This window comes from Astatotilapia calliptera, chromosome 7 (genome assembly GCF_900246225.1).
Source record: "Astatotilapia calliptera chromosome 7, fAstCal1.2, whole genome shotgun sequence".
Lineage (NCBI taxonomy): Eukaryota > Metazoa > Chordata > Actinopteri > Cichliformes > Cichlidae > Astatotilapia > Astatotilapia calliptera.
In genome coordinates, this window is record NC_039308.1 from 38,070,219 (window position 1) to 38,095,437 (window position 25,219).

The window sequence follows — 25,219 nt, forward strand, 5'->3', positions numbered from 1 at the left end:
TATTCTATAATATTTCATATTAGTCAGGAAGGTTATGATGATGATGGAGAGGGGAGCATGTCTTGTCTAATAATACAGGCAAGTTAAGCAGGTGCAGGCTCAGCAGCACTTGTCTAATATGACACCATGTGAGTGATGTATGGATGTTGTTGTTTGAAAAAAACTCCACCTTTAATTTTTATTCATATTTTAATCTTCCAATAGCTAATGACAGTTAACCGTATCACATAATGCTCAAGCCTTTTAATTCAGCAGATTGTTTTTTCTTATGTTATTAATGCATTTTAATATTCTTAAAAATAAGCATAGCCTAGCTTTATGTAAAAGTCACTGCATGCAATATTTTAAAATTGTGTTCAACTAATAATACACGATTAATTGATGTACAGTAACAGTAGAAAGATCATTGCATGATGAGAGAGATGGGGACTAGAAATCCAACTTCAGTGTTTGTGAAGAGTCCAGTCCTGAAATCTGATCTTCTTTCATCCGATTGGATTCTTCATGTGTGTTCATGCTCTGAATGACTGCTTGAAATATTTCTGATGACTCAGGCTGAGTGGAAACATTTGGATCCTTTCATGTTAGATTTGTTCAAATTCTCTCTATTCTGTTGTTCCACATAAAATCATCTCCTGCTTGATGCACTTTTCTGTCAATCCTCAATAAAATCTCTGCTCCATTCAGTAAGTCTGCTCATAGTGTCTTCACTGGATCATCAGTTGTTTCTCTTTGTAGGTTCTTAAAAGTCAGGTCTACAAATACTTACACAATAGCACAGTAGCACACCTTTTGTAATTTGGCCTCTTTATAGCGACAAATTGTTCAAGTTAAACAACACTTTTTAATTCAAGAGGATGAACAATGATTTTGCATTAACTGTTTATGATGTTTACTTCTGTTAATCTTGTACAGATTTTGTTTTGTGCTATGGTTATTAAATTTAAATAAACAGTTTCTTGTTGTATTCATATATTTCTTTTAGATAAAGTTATTAGGGACCGAGAACTGAGAGTGCGAAGGCCCTATTGTATCTGCTTCATTTATTATTATTATTATTATTATTATTATTATTATTATTATTATTATATGGCAAACTCTCCTGCATACACCAAGTCAGCCTTCACTTTACTACAAAAATATTTACTTTAGATGTCCTGGGACTGAAATTGCTCTGACAGCATTGTCCCACATTTATTGGTTTTGTTGAAAAGGCATAATAACGGAGTGGGAGCATGTGAGGTTGTAGGAGGGAGGAACTATCTCATGAAAGTTAATGTGCGGTGTGCTCCAGTCCTGCTTCACATACAGTGAAATAAGCAGCAGCTGTCAAACGTCCTGCAATGGCCTGAATGCAAACAGTAAAAAGTGTTGGTAAGAGCTCTGAGTTTGAAAAGAGGTTAGTAGTAATTAAAACTGATCATTATATCTGGATGAAGCTTTCGAGATGAAACATTTTGTTTTCAGTGCTGTTCAAAGGATTTGAAACTGTGACTCAGCAGCTTACGTTAAACGTGAGCACCGCTGTGTCAGTCTCACGTTTAACAGCAAGAAAAAACTGAATCACAATTAAACTTTACACTGGGTATTTGTGCTTTGACAGGTGTAAATCCTGTACCAACCAACTGATGCAGACTGTTTACGGAGCTCTCAAACCACTTCCCTTTCTTTACTTCCTGCATGCGTGCGGTTTGATGTGAAAACAACTCAATGAGAACAATGTTCTCTGCTTAAACTGGCCCTGTTCACAGTTTGAAAACAGAGGATCTCTTAGATTTTCAGAACCCTTACCAAACAAAAGTGTGGTAGCAGAGTGTGCTGTCTACTTTACTCATTTTTGAACAATGACTGGCACAAATTCTTCTATAGATATTCTCTGGCTACACAGACCACAGGTTAAATATTCAGATTATCTGATCAGTTCCCAGACTAGTTCCTAGATTAGGCACAGATTAGGTGCAGGCTGATACGGTACAGGAACCTAGCAGCTGGTGGAGTCCCGATGTTGCATGATGCTCGCTGGAGAAGAGCCAGAACTTTTACATGTTTTATATCAATCACAGAGACTGAGTACATTATTTTACAACCTACATATAATATTTAACTATAACATTATATATAACATCAGTTCAGTTCTCTATACATAATACTTACAGTATAATTCTTTTCTGTAAAATATAAACACATGGATATTGTCTGCAATTCTTATATTAGTGACACGGACCTGTGTGTTTTATGTATTTATGTGTGTTTACAGTTTGTAAGCAGTTCACAAAGATCACTCTGATACCAAGAATTCGTTTGTGCCACCACAAACAAATACACCACCTGCCTCCTTCAATCGGCTACAGCTCAAAAGAGTGGAAAAAACTGCAAGACTACAGAAACCACAAGCTCCTGGTTACTGAGTCTGCAATGAGCGCTTAAGTGACAGTGTGCACAATAAACAGGAAATATATATATTGAATAGCTAATGACAGTATCACATAATATACAGACCCTTTCCAAAAAAATTGAATATCATGGAAAAGTTGATTTATTTCCATAATTCCTTTCAAAACATTAAATTTTCATAGATTATAGATTCAGGGCCCACAACTTAAATGATTTCATGCACTTAGTTGTTTATTTGTACATAATTTGGGCTTCCAGCTCATAAAACCCATGAAAACAGGATTTTGAAAAAATAGAATACTATGAAGACATCAGCCCAAATTTTGCAGGGCATGAATGATTTAAACTGAGTGTCACACATAATTCATCTACTACACAAAGAACCTGCACAGGTTTTTCCAGGTGTCATTAAATTGCTTCACTTTGATCCAATTGTTTCAGTTAGGTGCAATATGGGGAATACTGTAGACTTGACTGACCAGAAGAGCATCATTGATACCCTCCATAGGATGGGTAAGCCACAAACGTTCATAGCTAAGGAGGCTGGCTGTTCACAGAGTGCTGCGTCCAAGCATATCAATGGAAAGTCTAATGGAAGGGCAAAATGTGGCAGGAGCAGATGCACCAGCAGAAGAGATGACCGTGGCCTTCAGCGGATTATCAGACAGAAGATTCAAGAATCTGGTAGAGATCCAGAAAGAGTGGAATGAGGCAGGAGTCAAAGCTTCAAAACCACTTCTGAGCCTGAGCCAACGTCGCAAAGGACTCAACTGGGCCAAGGAGAAGATGGACTGGACTGTTGGCCAGTAGTCCAAGGTCCTCTTTTCAGATGAAAGTAAAGTGTGCCTTTCATTCAGGAATCAAGGTCCAAGTGTTTGGAGAAAGACAGGTGAGAAACAGAACCCAAGCTGCTTGAGGTTCAGTGTGAAATATCCACAGTCTGTCGTGTTTTGGGGTGGAATGCAGGTGTTGGTAAACTCTGCTTTCTTAAATCCAAGGTCACCGCAGCAGTCTACCAGAATGTTTTAGAGGATTTCCTGATTCCTTCTGCTGAGGATTTGTATGGAGATGCAGATTTCATCTTCCAGCAGGACCTAGGCCCTGCCCATACCGCCAGAAGCACCAAAACCTGGTTTGATTGCCATGCCATCACAGTGCTTGACTGGCCAGCCAACTCACCGGACCTAAGCCCCATTGAGAATCTATGCGGTATAATCAAGAGGAAAAAGAGGTCCACCAGACCCCAAAACAAAGAAGAGCTGACAGCAAGCATCAAGGAAATCTGGGCTTCCATAACTACCAGGCAATGCCACAGGCTGATTGCTTCAATGCCATGGCACATCGAGGCAGTGATTAAGGCGAAGGGATTCCCAACCAAGTATTGAAGATTGACATATCATTTTGAAAATATTGCATTTTGATTAATTTGATGTGATCCTAATTTATTTCTTTTTTTTCCTGCAAAAATGAGAAGTAAATGGTGATGTCTTCATAGTATTCTAATTGTTTGAAATCCTGTTTTCATGGGTTTTATGAGCTGGAAGCCCAACTTATGTACAAATAAACAACTAAGTACTTGAAATCGTTTAAGTTGTGGGCCCTGAATCTATAATCTATGAAAATTTAATGTTTTGAATGGAATTGTGGAAATAAATCAACTGGGCTAAAAACACCACAGCACTTTACAGGAAGGGCCAGTTTTTTCTCTATTTTTTGAGGCGACTGAGGTCCTTCAACATTTGCCAGAAAATGCTCAGGATTTTCTATGAATCTGTGGTGGCCAGTGCGATCCTCTATGCTGTTGCATGCTGGGGGAGCAGGCTGAGGGTCGCAGATGCCAACAGACTTGATAAACTGATCCATAAGGCCAGTAAAGTTGTGGGGATGGAGCTTTTATTATCACTTCTATTTGTTGTGTCTGCTCTTCCGGGTTTCCTTTTAACAGTGAGTGCAGCTATTTCATAAAGTTTTAAGCAGCAGATGTGTTTGAAAAATAGCAAGAAACAAATGAAGGAAACCAACTGAAGCCATGCGTCGTATCTGAGACAATAACCAGGGTTAGACCAGGTCTGACACCTCAATCATTTTTATTGTGTAACAACACGGCAGCAAAGGACATTTTTATTTTGTCCCGGGAATAAATCACTACCAGAACAATGTGCTGCGATCATGGTGGACGATAAATATTCATCACCAGAATGATGAGACAGAAACACAGAAGAGCCATTTGTAAAGGCAGGAGGTCACTGAGAGAAGGTACAGTGTTAACAGGCTGCAAGAAATATATATACAAAGTCACATCTGTCTCTATCAGTTATTATCCCATATCATACAAAAGATATGATACATATGTACAGAGAAGTGTCCAGGTTCATCCTGACCATCCACCTTTCTGACTGAAGATCGTTTCTGCCAGCAGGATCTTCATCAACGCCACAACACTTAATGCCAATGCTATTTAAAGGGCCAGTTCTGTGTTTTTAGAGTTTCAGCTCACTTCATATTAATGTTATAAACTACTGCTTCATAAAAATGTGACTAAAGAAATCCCCCAAAGATCACTGTCATGGTTTCTTATTGTTTTTCCTACATTCCAGGCAGCCTCAGTCAATCTTTCAAAGTCAATCTCAATCTTTAGTTTATAATAAATACATTCATAAGCAGCTTGGTTTAGGAATCAATACAAGCCCACAATGACTTCTGGGGTTCCTCAGGGATCTGCTCTCAGTTCTTTATATTTCCAGTTTATTTTAATGTAAACAAAAACAAATATAAATCTAACAGCACACAGATGAAATACTGCTCACTTTACATGAATAAGTCAGCAGGTTTAAACTTGAACTGCCTACTTAGGATGAAAGAAACTAACGTTGGCTGCCTGGAAGGTAAGAAAGACCATCTGAAGCTCTAAAACATGACAACTTTGTAATAATGACCAGCCAGCGGTTACATCTCTAACCCTAAAAACTGCTTTTTAAAAGGTCACTTCTCTTTTTCTTACTTCCGTAATCCATGTATGAAGCAAACACCTGTCAATATTTCCTTCAACAGGACACAGTAATGTGCAAAAGTCTTGAGCTGTCCTTAATTTGTTTATAATTTGCTTCAAAGTCAAAATTTCTTGTAATATTTGAATGTTTTCTGAACAGTATGTTAAAGTCGCGTCCTTAAGAAACAGTTCAGCAGTGATAGATATAGCAGAGAGATATAACACAATAACACCGTCAGTCATGGTCTGATCTTCTCAAAGCACAGAACGACATAAAAAAAGTGGCATCATCATCATCATCATCATTATCATCATTATCCACAAAAGGGAGAAACATCCAAAGAAGAGCTTTGAATGTCCTTCAAGGAGCCTGGAGAAATGTTCCTGTAGATGCTCACAGAGTTCAGATGGGGCTGAAGGATGAAGGTCGGACCAAACATTCACTTTCAAGCTCGTTCGAACTGTAAAAACTCTGTTTTTGCCTCATATTCTTTTTTTTCTTTTTTTATAAATATTTGCACATATCAATGAATCGCTGCACCTATTTCCAGTTTTCATGCAAAATGTAAAGAAATGGGGCAAATGAGGGCTCAAGACTTTTGCACAGTGCTGTATGTATATATATATATATATATATATATATATATTTATTAAGTGAAACTGGATTCATTCCTGTTTGAACACAGTGAAGTTGTTGTAGGTCGATCAAGTAATTAATCACAGAGTTTACAGTGATCACATGGTTTCAGATACCACCACCTCCCAATTAGCTTTAAATTACAGAGAAATACAGACTCAATTAGACTGCACATTAATCCCATAAACATGAAGCCCTGACCTCCAACATGACTGAGGGATTTCAGGTTTATCAGTGACTGAATCAGCGAATCCTAACAGCTCCCATCATGACAGACAGTTAAATAAATCTACAACATTAAAGAATAAACACTAGAAATTAAATATATTAGCAGGGCCTCCATGAAACCTGCGGATAAAGTGATTCACATTCATGTGCTCTGACTGCCTCTCCTGCCTTCATGACATGCAGTAAATTGAGGGTTTGATCTGTTGAGAAGCTCAGGCCTGCAGTCTGTCACATGCTGAGTAAATTTAATATTCCTTCAAAAGTGCTTTCATGGACCTGCAGCTGCATACAGAAACGGATGCAAATTGTTTATGTAGATGTTTGCAGGTGAGAGAAGTTCACCTGAGCGGCTTTTATTCAGTGTGCATGCCGAGTGCTGAGAGAAGGAGGTCATGCTGCAGGTGGACGTGTGGACAGTGATTCAGACTTCTCTTCTAGATGTCGTCAAATATTCGGCTACGAGATGACGACATGGACAGGTACCGTCCTCCAGAGTGCCTGAAAACACAAAAACACACAAGTTCACACATCTCTGGATAGGTCAGTGCAGACACATTAGAAACAGGTGTGCTTTACTCCAACACATTAAAGAGCACTGAGGTCAGCGCTGAAATGAACAAACTGACAGTTATTTATCAGAAAACTTTATAAAAAAAAACCTATAAGTTCTTTAAATTCAAATTCAAATTTTATTTGTCACACACACACAACCATACACAGTATGACATGGGGGTGAAATGCTTGTAGCTGTACAATGCCCGACCATTAAATGACAGAAGAAAAGTTCTACAATATTTACAATTTACTACAAAAATTTACAAATTAACTTAGGAATTTACAGTAAAGAATGTGCAAATAGCAGAAGAGATTATAAAGATAAGGATTATAAATTATAGGAATTATAGGATTATAGGAAATGTGTGGTGGTGCGTGTGGTGACGTGTGTGAGAGTCCAGTCTTATAGTGACGTGTGTGGGAGAGTCCAGTCCTACACCTGGTTCAGGCCCCGAATAGCCTGGGGGAAGAAGCTCCTCCTCATTCTCTCTGTTTTGGCCTTAAGGGAGCGGAAGCGCTTCCCAGACCTCAACAGTGAGAAGAGTCCATTGTTGGGATGGGAGAGGTCCATCATAATCTTCCTAGCTTTGGACTTGTACCGCTTGGTGTAGATGGACAGCAGGTCAGGGAGCTCTGATTGAATGATGCGTTCTGCCGAGCGCAACACCCTTTGCAGATCTCGTCTGTCCTGCTTGGTGCTGTTCCCAAACCAGGTGCAGATGTTTGCCGTCAGGACGCTCTCGATGGTGCAGGAGTAGAAGTTCTTGAGCGCCTTCAGTGGCAGATGGAAGTCTCTAAGTCTTCTGAGGAAGAAGAGACGCTGACGGGCTTTCTTAACCAGGGTGTTGATGTGACAGGACCATGACAGGTCCTGAGTGATGTGGACACCCAGGTATCGGAAACTGTCCACACTCTCCACTGGCGTGCCACTGATGATGAGGGGTTTGTAATTCCTCGCCTGCTTTGTAGTGAAGTCCACGATCAGCTCCTTAGTCTTGCTGATGTTTAGGAGGAGGTTATTCTCCTGGCACCAGGTCTCCAGGTTCCTAATCTCCTCCAGGTAGGCCGTCTCGATGTTGTCGGAGATCAGGCCCACAACAGCAGTGTCGTCAGCAAACTTGACAATGGAGGTGGTGTCGGATGTGGCTACACAGTCATAAGTGTACAGTGAGTACAGCAGGGGGCTTAAAACACTGCCCTGAGGCACTCCAGTGCTGAGTGAGATGGAGGGGGAGACTTGTTTTCCCACCCTCACTGATTGGGGTCTGTCTGTGAGGAAGTTGAGGATCCACTGACACAGTGATGAGTCCTAGATCCGTCAACTTGGTGAAAAGCTTAGAGGGAATTATTGTGTTGAATGCTGAACTGTAGTCCACGAACAGCATCCTAACATAATTCCCTCTGCCAGTGTCCAGGTGTCTCAGGGATGTGTGGAGCAGGTGAGATATGGCATCGTCTGTGGAACGATTAGTCCGGTAAGCAAACTGAAGTGAGTCGATGGTGGCAGGAAGTGAAGAAGTGATGTGATCTCTCATCAGTCTTTCAAAACACTTCATCACAATTGAAGTCAGTGCTACTGGACGGTAGTCATTGTGGCAAGCGGGCTGTTGTTTCTTTGGAACAGGGACAATAATGGACTGTTTGAAGCACGTGGGAACCACAGCTTGGGCCAGGGAGAGGTTGAAGATCTCCGTGAACACCGGTGCTAGTTGATCAGCGCAGGCTCTAAGGACCCGGCCAGGGATTGCATCTGGTCCTGCTGCCTTCCTGGTGTTCACCCTCCTGAAGGTGTTCCTCACGGCATGCTCTGTGATGACGAATGCATTTTCTTCACTGGTGCACTCCGAGCGCGCGCAGCCGTTTGTTGTTTTAATTGCTGCGGCGTCGAAGCGAGCATAAAACGTGTTCAGCTCATCAGCCAGTGAAGCATCTGCATTCATCATTGAAGAAGCTGGTCGTTTATAGTCCGTTATAGTCCGCAGTCCTTTCCACAGGCTCCTAGAGTCGCACTGTCGTAGCTGTGACTCTAGTTTTTCCCCGTAGCTCCGCTTTGCCTTTCGGACCGCGCTGCGCACGTTGTAGGACACAGCCTTGTATAGGTCCATATTACCGGAGACAAGCCCTTCATTGTAGGCAGCGGTGCGTGATCTCAGAGTGTCGCGGATGTTTTTATCCACCCACGGCTTCTGGTTGGGAAACGTTCGGATGATAGTTCTTTCTGCTGTGTCATCCGCTAGTTTCCCGATAAATCCCACAACCGCTTCCGTAAACGGAAAACTATCCACACTTCTCTGTCTCCACTTCTTCACCTTTTCTTACTGAATCCACCCAAAAAACATCCAAACATTTAAATATTATTTCTTCCTTTTGCTTTTTAACAACATTTTGGTTAGTTAACCCTTAGTTAACCCTTTTTTAAATATTTCTGGCTGGTGCATGCAGACATCAACCCTGCAGGTCACGGACATTTTACATCCCGCCAACAGACAGGAGCTAAACATGAGCAACCAAAGTCAAGTTATCTGCATTTGAAACTCTATCCATCCATTCGCTTCTGCTTCTCCTTTTCAGGGTCGCAGGGGTCGCTGGAGCCTATCCCCTATCCCCACTAACTACATGTCTTTGGACTGTGGGGGAAGCCGGAATACCCGGGGAGAACCCACGCAAACACAGGGAGAACATGCAAACTCCACACACGCCCTCCACTCCCTGATGGTGAACTCAGGACCTTCTTGCTGTGAGGCAATAGTGCTAATTTGAAACTCCTCTTTAAATCTATTGGGGCAATAAAAACAGCAGGTTAGGGGTCAGCAGGAGGATCTGATGAAAACCGCTTCCCACGTACCACCAACAAGAGTGTTTGGGTGTCACGTCTCTGCTGTGTTGGCTTGGGGCCATTAAGTTATGCACTCTTGTGTTGTACTGTAATAACTTCCTGAATCTCATCCTGGATAATTATCCGTATTTAAAAAATAAAAAAATAAAAAAAAACACACTCTGAAATGAAACAGCAGTCAAACTGAAAACTATTAAAATACAAAGTTAAAGAATTAAACATTACCAGCAGCTGAAAACAGGGAAACTCTCAAACGTGCATCCCAAACACAGTGGCCTAACCATGACGATGACACCATGCTTACCTTCCAGACTCAGCGTCCAGCGGGTCATCTGTCAGCGCTTCGGCGTTGAAGTCCAAGGGCTCGGCGTCCTGCAGCAGCTCGATGCGGTCCCTCTCTGCTCGGCTCCCAGACCGGGAATATTTAGCCTCTGTTCAAACAACAGGAAGTGCTCCGTCACCCGAAAACCACCAAAAACACCTTCAGAGAGCAGCGCCGACCACCTGCTGACTTACGTCTGCTGTTGCTGGAGCTCACGGTGTCTGAGTAGCTCGTCTCCTTCATCTCGTGGCTGCTCCTGTTCCTCGCAGCGTAGTCTTCTCTCGGGTTCCCGTAGCGCTCCTTCCACTCCTGCAGCAGATGACACAACACAAACAGATCAGGACGCTTGAACAAGGATTTCACTCCTGCTGTTTCCCAGTAGACATCAGTTCATGTTTGTACGTGACGGGTTGTGTAAGCGCTCTGACACGAGTCATCTGTGTCACGCCATGATTCCATCACTCCTGGCATCAGCTTTCTTTCACTCACACATTCATCAAACAGTCAGAAAAACAAACATTTCAGTGTTGTCACTACAGTTGCCTCATCTGCTGATTCTAAATAGCTGTCTCTGTGTTATTGGCCTGCAGGGACGCTGATGTTCAATCTTTAATCTTAGGCAGAAAACCCAGTGATGAGCATCTTCTGTACTTCCTGTTTCAGTGTTGTTTCCTCTCCCAGCAGCTGACTTTGTTATTTTGGAATATAATATTATATCTGAGGAAACCTGCTGTAAACTACAGTCTGTGCACTTAATAAACAATGAAAATATATATTATTAAAATAAGATATACAAAGGGACTTTGATGCATGTGATTAGTTTTCTCTGATATCTAAAAAGAAGCAGCAAACAGGTACTCACCCTCCGTCTGTTCTCACCATCTTCAATCCTCTGCCTCTTCCTTTTCTCTGTAAAAAATATTGTATTTTACTATTTTACTACTTTCATGTTAAAAAGTCAAAGAGAATTCAGATGATGGTGGCAGTCTCACCCCGGCGAATCAGCTCCTTTCCCTCGTCGATCAGGTCAGAGGTCATTTCACTGTCATCCATAAACTGCTGGAAGCCCAGAAGATTCAGGCAGCGAGTCCCCAAACTGAGGAGAACATTGATTATAACACAGAGTCACAAACATAACTACATATATAATAAACCGCCTGATGGTTCTGTTTAATCCTGCACTAACCAGCAGAGAGAAGCAGGATCTAAAAGACTGCTATAAATGCTACAGCTCACCAACACCCCAGACATGCAAAGGTTTTATAATCTGAATTATTTAATCCGTCGGGATCTCTTCCAGTTTTTTGTTTTCAAAGACTTCAGTTTAACTCATGAACAACAAGGAAAAGCAGCAAATTCTGTATGTAAAACCCTGTTCTGGCTTTTCAGACTATCTTCTGTCACATGACCAATCCACACTGTTAAAGAAGCGCCCAGCAGGGAAGACTCCAGAGACTCATCTCACCTGAAGTAGGTGGCGATGCAGAGGATGACGATCAACATGGGGTAGTAGATGTAGAAGCCATTAGCAATGAAAGAGAGGACGCGCATGGATCCCATGATCTGTTCCAACAAACAAACAACAGGTGAGTCAGGCAGACACTGCAGCACAGGTGTGTTACACAGGTTTCATACAGTGTGGGTATTTACAGAAGTGTAAGCAGTTTGCAGCTTTTCCTGGTGGGAGATGGCCGAGTCCATGTGGATCAAACCCAGGAAGTTGAGACAGAGAGGAGGAGTCAGACGACAGAACAGCCTGCAGGAGGAAAACACGACAGAGTCACTAAACCTCCATCAGGTCAACTCCTCCATCGCCTCCAAGTGAACTTCTGCGTCACATAACATGTTGTTTAATAACACTGACTCACTACAAAACGCTCTAGTTTCTGTGCTTTAAGAAGATAAAGAGGAGATCCTTTCTACAGAACAGGTATTAAAATTAAGTAATTTGAGGTTTTTTGAAACAGTACAAATGTTTTTCTTGTATATGAGGAGGAACATTCTAGAAAGAAACATGTGTGCTCATGTCTTCTCTTGGTTTACAGCGATCTTTCCTGAACATGTCCCTTTCAGAATCCTTTCAAAATAAAAGCATTCTTGCTGTCACTTACATGCCGCTGAACTGGAGGCTGTAGGCGTCGGTCTGGTGGTGGGAGGCCAGATAGTAGTAGTTGAAGACTCTGATGCGAAACACGGTGGAGTAAACACAGGTGCACAGGAAGAAGATTGTGATGAAGCACGCCATCTGGTGGAGAGAGAGAGCAAAAGGTGATCAGAGGTCTGAATGAAGTGTGATCGTGTTTCAACAAAGAAAGTGAAACTGAAACACACATCACATGTCATGTTTCCTTCATTGTAAAACAACAAAGACTCAGCTGTGCAGCACTCCATCACACAGCAGCCTTTAAACACTTTCAGAGGCTCTACAGAAATATGAAGCTCTGTGTCTGATGGTTTGTGTGTAAACCAGCGTCTGTCTTCTCAGGCTCACCTCGATGTACAGGTAGTTGTAGTCTCTCTCAGCCAACTGGATGAAGATGGCGAACAGCGAGAGGACGGGCCGTGTGCTGAAGAAGGTGCACTCGGACCAAACCACAACCACGCTGAACAGAGTCAGGACGATGGAGAGGAGGCGGTAAAACCAGCGCTTCAGGAAGCACTCCCAGTACCACTCTGTGACACACACACACACACACACACACACACACACACACACACACACACACACACAGGGCAGTGTTTACTCTTCGACGTCACTGCCACCAGCAACCAAAGGAAAACTGTAGCAGGACACCTGTGCAGGTGGTTACAGGAGTGATCTCATTACACCCACCTACAGTCGGGGTGTAGATGTATCTGCTGAACCAGCCGGCCGGCTCTGATGAAGGGAAGCTGTGGACAAACTGGTGGGTGGAGCTGGTCTCGTTCTTGGCCACGTCCTCCAGGTGGATGGCCTGCTGCAGGAGGATTTGCCACTGCACACGCGTCCGGTTGTGTCTCTGCACGGCGTAGATCACCTGCACACGACAGGTTCGGACATCAGAGTAGGGGAAACAGAGTGAACAGGAAACAGAAGACTTCAGCTGTGTGCAGTGTGAGGAGGAAACTACAAGCACAAAGAGAAAGATTTTTCCTTGTTTCATCGCTTTTTACATCATTGTCATCTCATCATCATCCTCTTCTTTTTTGAAATCATCACCTGTACAGCATCACTGTAACTGTAAATGTTCTGCAGTGGAACGAGGACTATCTTCTCGCTCAGCTGACAGCAGTGATTACAAAGATTATGATTCATATCTTTATCGATCTGAATCTTACAATCTAAGCCAGTTCAGTGCAGCTCAGTTCTGCATTTTCAGGCACTTCTAATATTCTGGCCACCTCATGTATATAAATAAATATGAAGAACAGAAAAAAGAGACATCTTTAAATATAATGAACATGTAATGTACCATCAGCAACATAATTAAAATGGACATCAGAAACTTTGTTACGGTGGAAATTTTGGGGGCCAGTGGGAGTAAAATGTCCGTCCATCTCAGACAGACGGAGCCTGACATCATGGTTTGCTTCTCACCCCCGGCTAACAAAGGTCAGCACTAGACTGAGCTTTGTAAGATTAGCTGATGCCCCCAACCTTCACTGAGCAGCTTTATCATGTGGATAAAGTTTAAGGTGGACGTGCTCTGTGCAGGTATTCAGGAAACACACAGAAACACTTTCACTGAACACAAAAACATCTGCCACCACATCATCAGGAGTCTTCATTAGAATCTGTTTCATCTCTTTATTCCTCCAATAAGAAGGCAGCACAGTCTGATTGACTCGTCAAATCCTCTCACCTGTTTATGAAGCTTCACCAGGCTCTTCTCCGTCGGGTACGTATTCTGTTTGTCATCAAAGTCCTCGTAGTCGTCCATGTTCCTGCCCATCTTCTCCTGGTAGTCCAAGGGGCACTGAGGGAAACCACGAGCACGTCATCACACTCATGAACTTAAACATCACAGTTATCACCCATCATGTTCACGCTCAGCTTCGCTCTACGTACTTTCCTGAGGATGGTGTCGATGTACTTCCTCAGCGGGTGGTTGTATTTGATGGATTCGCTGACCTTTCTCACCTCCTACAGCAGAACAGACGTCTCAGTGAAAACGGCAACATTAAACCAAATGTTTGTAACTGCTGGAGGCTGTCACTTACCTCCATGACATCCTCCAGGTTCTCTTCTGCATCCGCCTTCTCCGTCATCAGCTTGGATGCCTTGAAGTAGGTCTTGACGAGCAAGTGTCCGTGCCGGGAGGAGTTCCAGTAGGACCGAGGGATCTCCACCAGCCCGTACCCGAGTAACAGCACCAGCAGGAACAAACCCCAGGTGTTGGCGGCAGTGATCCCGATGGTCTGTAGCTCGTACCTGAGTAACACACAGAGCAGGTAACTCCATACAGCAGCCAATCAGGAGGAGTTTAGGAGTCGATTATGTGTTTATACAGCCCTCTGCATTTAATCGTCACAGCATGTCTTTGTCCTGTCTTTCTCTTCACAGACAGGACAAAACAAAACAAAAAAAGGGGGTTCTTCCTCAGGGTCCACTCACCAGGAGAGGCGCAACTCAGGATGAACGGCCACGTAAATGAGCAAAGAGCCGAAAATGAGCAGGTATGTCCCGTAATAAATGGCGTTCTCAATCAGTGCCGTTTTGATCTTCCCGGTGATGGAGAAGCCTCCGGAGCGAGCGTACGACTGCATGAAGGGCAGCAGCAGCCTGACGACACAAGAAAACCTTTAAAACACAAAAACTCAGCATGTGGAGGTTTCATGAGGAGACTCGGGCTCGTACTGACCACGTGAGGCACTGAGACGTCCAGTACACCACCCTCCAGAACACTGGCATGATGCCATCAGGGATGTAGCTCCACGGCTTGTGGCACAGCGTTCGTACACTGAGAGGAAACACAATCAGGAGTTCAGAAACCTGCTGATGTTATCTGGTTTTATTTACTAAGACAACACTTCTTTTAGTCACATTTTTTGTAACACACTCAGGTCTCTCTAAGAAAAGCCGCCTGAGTTTCAAAGTACATTTACTCAAGTTCAATAAGAAGGAGTCGCTTCAAATCCTGCTCTGTCTTCTGCTCTGACTCTCTGTGTGAAAAGATCATTAACGACTTGAAATGCCTTCATGTCCAGATCACAGAGGACATACTGAGTGGATGTGTTGTTTGGGTTCAGCTCTCTGTCCCTGAATTATGAATTATGTCAAATACTTCCTGTTAATCACCAACAAATTTCCAGAAAACTCACTGCAGAGGTTTCAACCTTTACCCTGAAATCACACACGCACGCACAGCATTCAAACCTTTTTGTGGGTGCAGCGGTTGTGTTTACTATAGTGCGATTGGACAGCGGTGAGACGAGGGCGGGAACAGACGCCTGCTCCTTGTGGTCCTGCTCACACTGCCTGTAGATTGTCTGTAAGCAGCAGACAGACAAACGTACGCTGACACACATTCACTGAATGAAATCAAACATGTAAAGATCTTTTCCACACATATGGAAGTCGAAATCTGACATTTACATCAGAGCCGTATAAAACAGTAATCTTTTGTTGTGTAACAGATGTGCTTGAAGTCCACAGGAGCTCATAAGGCTTCTCTATGAAATGTCATAAAAGTTAAAGATGTTATATTAAAAAACAAAAGAATCTCAAAAATGACAAAGAACAACTAGACAGTAGGGCCATGATTAGTCGATTAGTCACGATTACGTCGACTATCAAAATCGTCGACGACTGAATTAATAGTCGACGCGTCGTTTGAAGCTTTGTAAGATCACAAAAGACGCAGGAATAATAGCAGGATTTAAGAGTGTAATAACGGACTGAAGCAGAAGATGGCAGCACTGCATGTACAAGGATGCCAGCTGCCGTTAAACCCCGAAGAAGAAGAAGAAGAAGAAGCTGTGTCCCAGAATTCATAGCGCAGCCCAGCTCAGTTTACAACAATGGCGGCAGCTAGTAAGTTTTAATATTACTCTTATTATTCTTTCTGGGTCACAAAATAAACGTTTAACATATTTTCAGGCGAGAATGTAGCTGTGTAAACCTCAAATATCGGCTCAGTTTATCAGGACACCACATATTTTCAAAAGCGCTCCGACGTTTTTGGAGACGTCTGTTACCCACCAGCTCGATAGTTAGCCGGGGGCAAGGCTCACTAGAGCCGTGAGGACACCGGACTCCCGGCAGATCGTTTTCAAACCTACCGCCGTCTTTCGCTACTCAGGTTAAACATGATATATAAGTCACTTAGATAACTTAAACATGTTATTGTTTGGATTTTTTTAGTATTTTATTTGTTCCTGAGTGAATCGGTTTAGCTGAGATGAAAGTTATAGTTTTTACACAGCTGAATAAACGTCAAGCAGACAACTGATTATCAGAAGTGTGAGATGCTCGAGAATATACTCCAGTGTCCTGTTATATTTTAGATAGCAAGGAGTTTATTAAACTTCACTGAAACAATCTGCAAATTTCATTAAAATTTAATAAACTATCATCTTGTCTTTATTTTTAGTTAGCACAAACACTTCAAGCTGTAAGCTAATGATAGTTATATAAGAGCAGATCCATGATCTGATTAGTTGACTAATCGCAAAAATAATCGGTGACTAGTCGACTATCAAAATAATCGTTTGTGGTAGCCCTACTAGACAGAAACCATCAAAGTCCTGAGGAGCTTCGTGAATGGAAGGCTTGAACACCTCTGAGGACTTTGGAGGGATCTCAGTTTGATGCTGTGTGTCATACTGACCGTGCTGACGTCCAGAGGCAGGATGAAGACGATGAGGAAGCACAGGTACCAGGCCAGCAGCGTGCCGAACAGCACCATGCGCTGCTGCTTCTTGAAGTCTCCATATCGGTGCAGCAGGAACAGCGCCAAAAAAAACACCACTACGATCTCGATGCCGAGCGCCGCCCCACTCATCCTGCTGCGCTCCCGTCAGCAGGCACTGACACAAACCTGCAGCAGGTGGACAGAAACACTGGCGTGGTCACTTTACAGTTTTTTACAGACGCTAGGACACATTTCTCAATACTTAGGTCACTTTTGCAAAACTCCTCACACAGTGAGCACAACAGAAGTCTATGTGGGCTAAACTGAGGATCAGTTATCATTGTTTTGGCACAAAATGCATTCAATGACTACATCTCTCAAATTTCATGAATTATCTTCTCACTCAGACACAACAACTGCCAAAAATCTTTGTACGTACAGGACATTTTGCATGTACTTACATACTGTTTTCAAAACTGTTAAACTTATGGCCAAAACAATAACACAATGCAAAACTTAAAGACAGAAAAATTCAACAGCAATATTTTAGTGAAACATATTTTAAATCTAAAAATGCAGTTTAACCAGCCACAGCTGATTCTCTTTGTAGATGAACATCTACACAGATGTTACTCCTTCAATCTTTCAACTCCTTCAATTCTGGCATGCCAGAAGATTATTTCCTAGGTGTGTTGCCCTAGATGACATAAGATGTGATGTGGATGAGAACCTGTGGCCAAATGGAGAAGACCGAGTAGATTAGCATTACTATTGTATGTGTATCAGTGGATGGTGTGTATACAAATTCTTGTATTTTGGGATTACTTAGTGCAAAAAAATAAAAATACATAAACAAATATTAACGAATTCTGCATGATGTCTGATTCATTCCAGTAACATATATTGAAATTATAAACAGAGATGTGTCCTTGTTTTACACAAGAAAACACTGTGTAATGCTACATGTTGTTAGTGTTTTTTAGATCATTGTTTTGTGGGTGACAAAGTGTGTTTGTCCGCTGTCAACCTTTGCTAGTGTTCTGGAAGAATGAGTTTATTTGAGACCTGAATGAAGTGTTTTGGTAGTTGTAGTGCATTTTGAATGTGAAACGAGCTGCTTTGCCAAGCTGACGGTCAGTTAGGAGGATTGTGTGAAGAGTTTTTCAAAAGTGACCTAAGTATTGTGAAATGTGTCCTAGCGGCTGTAAAAAACTGTAACGAAGCATTAATCACTTTTGAATCTTCAAATGCTACATCTGTTGGCTCTGTGATGGATTTTAGTCTCATTATTTGTGGGAGATCTGAAGCGCTCTTGAGCAGAGCACACATCTGTCAGGCTCGACGATCATCTCCACATTACCTGCAGAAAGCTGGAAAAATGAAAAATATTCACACTAAACCTTTGTGGGAAAGTCTGACTGCAGACAGTGACAATAAAGGAGCTGCTGTTGGTTGGTTATTAGGTTAGCTGCCAGTAACTGCTGTCTAACACAATAATGATGACCGCCATCTCAGAGAATCAGGACAGACGTGCACCGATGAGCAGAGGCACGCCGACCTGCCCTGAAAGACTCTTTGTGTGGTTTCTTTGAAAAGTTGGGGGATGGAGGTTCCAACAAGCGACACGGGAAACAGCAGTTTTCCTCAGCAAGGGACCGGGGTTACGTAGCAGGGTCATCAAACTCAGAGCCAGCAAGTCTGCTGTGATGTTTCCTCAGGATTCGGTCACGTTCACTGGGTGAAGTGTGCAGAAGCCTTTGGACGAACCGTTGGGTCTTTATGCAAAGCTTTACATCATCTCTGTGTTCCCTCTAGCACCATCACTGGCTACTCCATCACATGGACTCTTCACCCTCCTGCCCTCTGGGAGGCACTACAGGAGCCACCGGACTAAGACAACCAGGTACCTGAACAGCTTCTTCCCCACAGCTGTCAGACTCCTGAATAGGGCTGCCACAAACGATTATTTTGATAGTCGACTAGTCACAGATTATTTTTGCGATTAGTCGACTAATCAGATCATCATCCATTGGACGTACAGCTTATTGCACCAGCAGCATCTGCTCTTATATAACTATCATTAGCTTACAGCTTTAAGTGTTTAAGATCTGTGCTAACTAAAAATAAAGACAAGATGATAGTTTATTAAACTTCACCGAAACAATCTGCAAATTTCATTAAAATTTAATAAACTCCTTGCTATCTAAAATATAACAGGACACCGGAGTAAATTCTCGAGCATCTCACACTTCTGATAATCAGCTGTCTGCTTGATGTTTATTCAGTTGTGTAGAAACTATAACTTTCATCTCAGCCAAACCGATTCACTCAGGAACAAATAAAATACTAAAGAAAGCCAAACAATAACATTTTTAAGTTATCTAAGTGACTTATATATCATGTTTAACCTGAGTAGCGAAAGACGGCGGTGGGTTTGAAAATGATTTGCCAGGAGTCCGGTGCTCTCACGGCGCTAGTGGGTAACAGACGTCTCCGAAAACGTCGGAGCGCTTTTGAAAATATGCGGTGTCTTGATAAACTGAGCCGATATTTGAGGTTTACACAGCTACATTCTCGCCTGAAAATATGTTAAACGTTTATTTTGTGACCCAGAAAGAATAATAAGAGTAACATTAAAACTAACTAGCTGCCGCCATTGTTGTAAACTGAGCTGGGCTGCGCTATGAATTCTGGGACACAGCTGCTTCTTCTTCTTCGGGGTTTAACGGCAGCTGGCGTCCTTGTACATGCAGTGCTGCCATCTTCTGTTTCAGTCCGTTATTACACTCTTAAATCCTACTACTTATTCCTGCGTCTTTTGGGATCTTACAAAGCTTCAAACGACGCGTCGACTATTAAATCAGTCGTCGACGATTTTGATAGTCGACGTAATCGTGACTAGTCGACTAATCGTGGCAGCCCTACTCCTGAACTCTGCCTCCTGACATCTGACCCACGTTAACACATGGACTGGACACACACACACACACACACACACACACACACACACACACACACACACACACAAAATGGAAAACTGTACCCTCAGACACACAATAATAACATGGACTGAACCACCACTCACAACCACTAGCACTTTATATAGCCTCTGTAGAAATTATCCACATATCTCACTTATCTTAACTGCACTACTGTATAGTTCTGTGTAAATAATCATTCTGTACATACAATAATTTTCAATTCCACAACTGTTTATAACCTGCACAGTTCACATTTCTGTATAGCTGTATATCTCAGATTTCTGTATAGTTTTTCATATTTATATCCTGTTCATAGCCTGTACATAGCTTGTACTCACTACAGCCTGTACATACTTACACTTATAGCATATTCATAACATACTTCATACCGTGTACATTATAACATACCATAATAGACCCATTTCTGTAATATACTCACATATCTATATTATTGCTAATATATATTGTAATATATCTATATCACTAAAGCACTTCTGGATGGATGCAAACTGCATTTTGTTGCCCTGTACCTGTGCATGTGCAATGACAATAAAGTTGAATTCTATTCTATTCTATTCTAAATGACATCACCTGGGTGAGCTGCCCACTTTTGACTCTGCCTCTTCTTCCTCAAAGTCAAAGTTTCTGAATGTATCTGTGGTTATTACAACAAACAGCTGGATTCCACTCAGGTTTTTTAAGCCTAACCCTTATTTTGAAAGTTCAGTCCCTGCTAAAGCCGACCCTTCCTTCCAGCTTGGTGGTCAGGTTGCTCTCAGTCTTCTTCGGTGGATAAACTCCACCGGGACTATGCTGGGTGATGAGCTCCTGTATTGAACTCACAAAGAGCCACAAAGCAGTGCAAAGCTCTTTGCTGCCTACTGCAAGCCCAGCCAGGGAGTTGGATTCTGTCTATGGATGAAGATTTAACTGTTGATGCAGCGGATTATTGCTCCAGAGTTTCTGTCAGAGGTTTATTTCTTAATGTACTCTAAGAAAGCATGGAGGCCCATCCTGTCATCCACACATGTGAGGCCACCTAACACTATTAGTTACCTCACACCTTGTGTCACTCTCTGACTTCTGTCCAGGTTCAACTGTTCAATCATGAAAAACATATTTCCCTGTCAGTGCTGACAGGCACTGCCTGCAGATGTTCCTTTTAGCTTGCTTTGTATTTTTTTTTTTTTTTTTTTTTTTACAGCATGTCTAATGTTCTGACGTCCTACTGAAACAAACACACCTGCTCTGCCTCACGTTTCCTCTCAAGCTGCAAACATCTGCCACCTAGCTGTTTCTGTTTTAATAACCACAGATCCATTCAGAAACTTTGACTCTGAGGAAGAAGAGGCAAACGCTTTAAGAGGAAGCTGGGCTTCTCTGTCTGTGGTCATGTGATCCTCCTCGTGATGGTATAAAGGTCAGAGATCTTCTCTCAGATGAGATTACCATCAATAAAACCAAAGTGTCCACACAGCTGTGACATCAGTCTGTGCTGCAGGACTTGTGCCTCTCTTGATGTTTCTCACACTTGCACTTCATTTTATTTTTATTTCTACAGATTTCTTCCTTATGTGAACAGCTGAAGGACCAGGGGTAACATGTGAAGATTTTTTATCTGTCCCCAAAAAGACCATTGGTGTTGTGAAAAGTCACATGATCAGTGATGAACCAACAAGCAGGAATGAGCTGAAGGAATGAGCTCAGACTCAACCGATGTAGCCTCAGTGAATGTGTGTTTAACATATCACTGTTGTTAAACAGGCTTATAGTTTGTGTGTCCGGCCTATGTGTGTGTTAATGTGTGTAGGCCCTGTGGTTTTACATTTGTGTCCACAGCCCACCCTGTAATGCCGGGAATGCCTCAGTGACCTCCCAGAAGAGTAAGGAGAGTGGATATGCTATTGCAGAGGCTCAGACTCAGGTAAGTAGCAACCATCACTGTGTCAGGCCTCACTAACATACAGTTAACCTGTGAGGGAGTCAGACAGTCTGAGTGACTGTTCTTGCCTCTGGTCAGATCACACATGTTGATCTTAAACCTCATTCAGCATTAATGGGGCTCCACAGATGTGCAGGTTACCCAGATGTGCACTTATGCCCCTCTGCACCCTCCTCCTCCCTGCACCCCTATGCTACAGAGGTGTGTAAACAGCTCCCAGTGATGATACAGGCTCTCAGTGTGTCGCAGCTACAAGGAGCTGTAACCGCAGACCCAATCACAGACAGGAAGTCCTGACTTCCGCCTGACAGCCGCGGACATATTCATCACCGTTCCCGGCTGATGAGGAGGATTTCTGGGAGACCACACCCGGAGGAAACTGCGATTCCTTATGTGTTATGATGTAGATGATCGGGTGACCCGCAGCTGACCTCACAGTGTTCCAGATCTACTGGCGTTTAGATCAACTGGCGTTGGTCGAACAGATGTGTGGCAGTCTTGCGTTTCAGGAGCTCCTACCGACAAACCAGCAAAAAAAACGCCAAATGTGTCATCTGTGACACTTGTGAGGTTGTCTCAAACACACTCCGTCAGTCTTGATGCTGTTGAACAACAAAATGTATAAAAATGTGGCGAGTTTACCTGGTGATATCCTCATGCGCGACGCGATCGCGAAAACAGCAAACAAGTAACACCACGCCGATGTTGTTCACAGGACAGCAAGAGTAAACGATCGGGAGACTCTTGTCGTCGTTATCGTTCCCCTTGCACGGTTTATTTCTCCGAATTCAGCGTTTTTGCTTCACAACTAAAGCGAGCAGTTTACTTTGTGCACTAACATGGAGTCGGGTCAACCAGCGCCACCTCTGGCCAAGTGCCACAGCCTACAGCCAGATCAACCTGTGACACATCTGCACCACGTTTGAATCAGTGTCATGCACATTTGTACCTTTCAATTGTCTCTGTTTGTGCGTCATGCAAATAAACCTTTGAAAAGAATGAAATGATATCATATATTCCTTATTGGCCTACATTTGTTCAAAATCCCAAATTATATACACAAAGTCATAGAAATCACCACTCCAATTGGTCATCATGATTTTGATATTCTCTTTTTCCATAACAATGAAATACGCCTTGGACAAATATGACACATCAATATTTCATTAGTGTTGTAACATCACATCCTGTAAGCATCGTTTGTCTGTGTCTGTTCCCTGGAAATTAATATTTCCAGCCAATATAGGCAATCCATCAACATGGCTGGAGTTATATACAGTCTGTATAAGTGTGGTTAATCTAATGAACATTTGTAAGGAGATGGCAGTTACTTTGAATTCACAGCAGTTACACAGTGATTAGTAATAAACAGCCAGTGAGAGTGAGTGGATTTAAGAAAGTCAGTGACTCAGGTGTGTTGCTTGGTTTGTCATCTGTTTGTGAGACTGGAGGAGACGTAGAAATCCTTTGTTTTAAATCTTAGTTAGGAAGATTCCTGTTTGAAAACAAGCACTTTCTGTGAGGAATGCAAGAAGTACATCTGCAGAAAACACATTTTGTCCAGCATGTGGACAAAATTGAAAATGTTGAGCATTGAAAAACTGAGAACGTTGGGCAAGTTCAAAAGAAATGTGTTTGTAAGAACGAAAAACCAAATTGTTCCTAAAATAGTTATGGAAAGTCACTGTTGTATGTCTGTGTTCTACATGTTTATCTAATGGAAAATAAAGTTGCTATTGTTTTATTGCAGTTTTTGGATAATTCTGAGTGGATTTACACAGTACGGGTCAAAATGACCCGCAACAAAATCAATGTCAATTGTTTGTTCTTCAACATAATACAAGGGTTAATTTCCAAAACTTGCTTATGATCTTCAATTTGTAGCAGATCCACTATCACACAGCAGCTGGAGCAGTCTCCAATGGAGGTCAGTCCACTACTACCATAGCCTACTACTAGATTAACTTGTGACACATCTGCACCTGCTGCTATGATCACATTGAGTAGAGGCTGAGTGGCTGCACTTACCCCTGGTACATCCAAATCTGCCCACAAACATGTTGACAGGTGCAATGGCAGCAATGTGGATTGTCAACACTAAAAACAATCAGTAAGCAAAGACAACAGGGATAAATTTTTTCTGTTTATTTAGCACCCACAACATTTGTCCACAACACTGTGTGGTACCACTTTCCACAGAAGGTGCATTCAATCTGCAAGATTGAATGAGATTGTCAGGGTCATTGTCTGACTGTTTATTACTAATCACCTGCAGTACATTCACAGTAACTGCCATCTCCTTACAAATGTTTATTAGATTAACCACACTTATACAGACTGTATATAACAACCAACTCTGAAATGTTCGTTTGCAGAGGGAAGACACAGGCAGACTATGCTAACGACATGTGATGTTACAACACTAATGAAATATTGATGTGTCATATTTGTCCAAGGCGTATTTCATTGTTATGGAAAAAGAGAATATCAAAATCATGATGACCAATTGGAGTGGTGATTTCTATGACTTTGTGTATATAATTTGGGATTTTGAACAAATGTAGGCCAATAAGGAATATATGATATCATTTCATTCTTTTCAAAGGTTTATTTGCATGACGCACAAACAGAGACAATTGAAAGGTACAAATGTGCATGACACTGATTCAAACGTGGTGCAGATGTGTCACAGGTTGATCTGGCTGTAGGCTGTGGCACTTGGCCAGAGGTGGCGCTGGTTGACCCGACTCCATGTTAGTGCACAAAGTAAACTGCTCGCTTTAGTTGTGAAGCAAAAACGCTGAATTCGGAGAAATAAACCGTGCGAGGGGAACGATAACGACGACAACAGTCTCCCGATCGTTTACTCTTGCTGTCCTGTGAACAACAACGGCGTGGTGTTACTTGTTTGCTGTTTTTGCGATCGCGTCGCGCATGAGGATATCACCAGGTAAACTCGCCACATTTTTAAACATTTTGTTGTTCAACAGCATCAAGACTGATGGAGTGTGTTTGAGATAACCTCACAAGTGTCACAGATGACACATTTGGCGTTTTTTTGCTGGTTTGTCGGTAGCAGCTCCTGAAACGCAAGACTGCCACACATCTGTTCGACCAACGCCAGTTGATCTAAACGCCAGTAGATCTGGAACACCGGATCAACCAGGAACTCCGGCTAGCTGCCGCCGTGGGTTAGCAACCTCCTCCCAGCAGCCCCATCAGCTCTTACCGTGATTCCTGTGTGGGCTCCGGCTCCTCTCGGAGTGACGAGGCCACGTTTATCTCCGCGAGCTGCTCCTGTTATTATCAGCCACCGGTCTCCGAGAGAAACCTCTTGATTTCAGCTCGTTAGCTCAGTAGCATCAGCCCGTCACATCCCGGCCCTACCGGGAGGAGCAGATGACGTCAGAGCCAGTCTGCGCGTGCGCAAACACCATGTCATTCTGCCGCTTCTCTTAGCGCTTTATCGTTACTGCCCTCCACCGGATAGATCAGGAATTAC

General features: G+C 42.6%; 1 protein-coding gene across 2 annotated transcripts; it reads right to left on the bottom strand.

The window, feature by feature from the left end:
- Positions 1 to 5,985: 5,985 nt before the first annotated feature.
- lmbrd2b (LMBR1 domain containing 2b) lies at positions 5,986 to 25,219 on the bottom strand. Of its 2 annotated transcripts, XM_026174657.1 has the most exons (18): positions 24,947 to 25,219; positions 16,771 to 16,980; positions 15,318 to 15,430; positions 14,803 to 14,901; positions 14,556 to 14,723; positions 14,162 to 14,372; positions 14,010 to 14,084; positions 13,804 to 13,917; positions 12,795 to 12,978; positions 12,453 to 12,634; positions 12,073 to 12,206; positions 11,612 to 11,717; positions 11,427 to 11,524; positions 10,954 to 11,057; positions 10,824 to 10,870; positions 10,156 to 10,270; positions 9,944 to 10,070; positions 5,986 to 6,746 (listed from the first exon to the last, which is right to left on the bottom strand). In XM_026174657.1, the coding sequence occupies exons 2-18, from the start codon at positions 16,942 to 16,944 to the stop codon at positions 6,683 to 6,685; spliced, it is 2,115 nt and encodes a 704-aa protein (XP_026030442.1). In that variant the 5' UTR covers positions 16,945 to 16,980; positions 24,947 to 25,219; the 3' UTR covers positions 5,986 to 6,682. The 2 variants fall into 2 exon arrangements, with proteins under 2 accessions (XP_026030442.1, XP_026030443.1); XM_026174658.1 differs by lacking the exons at positions 15,318 to 15,430; positions 24,947 to 25,219 and having other exon boundaries at positions 16,771 to 16,943.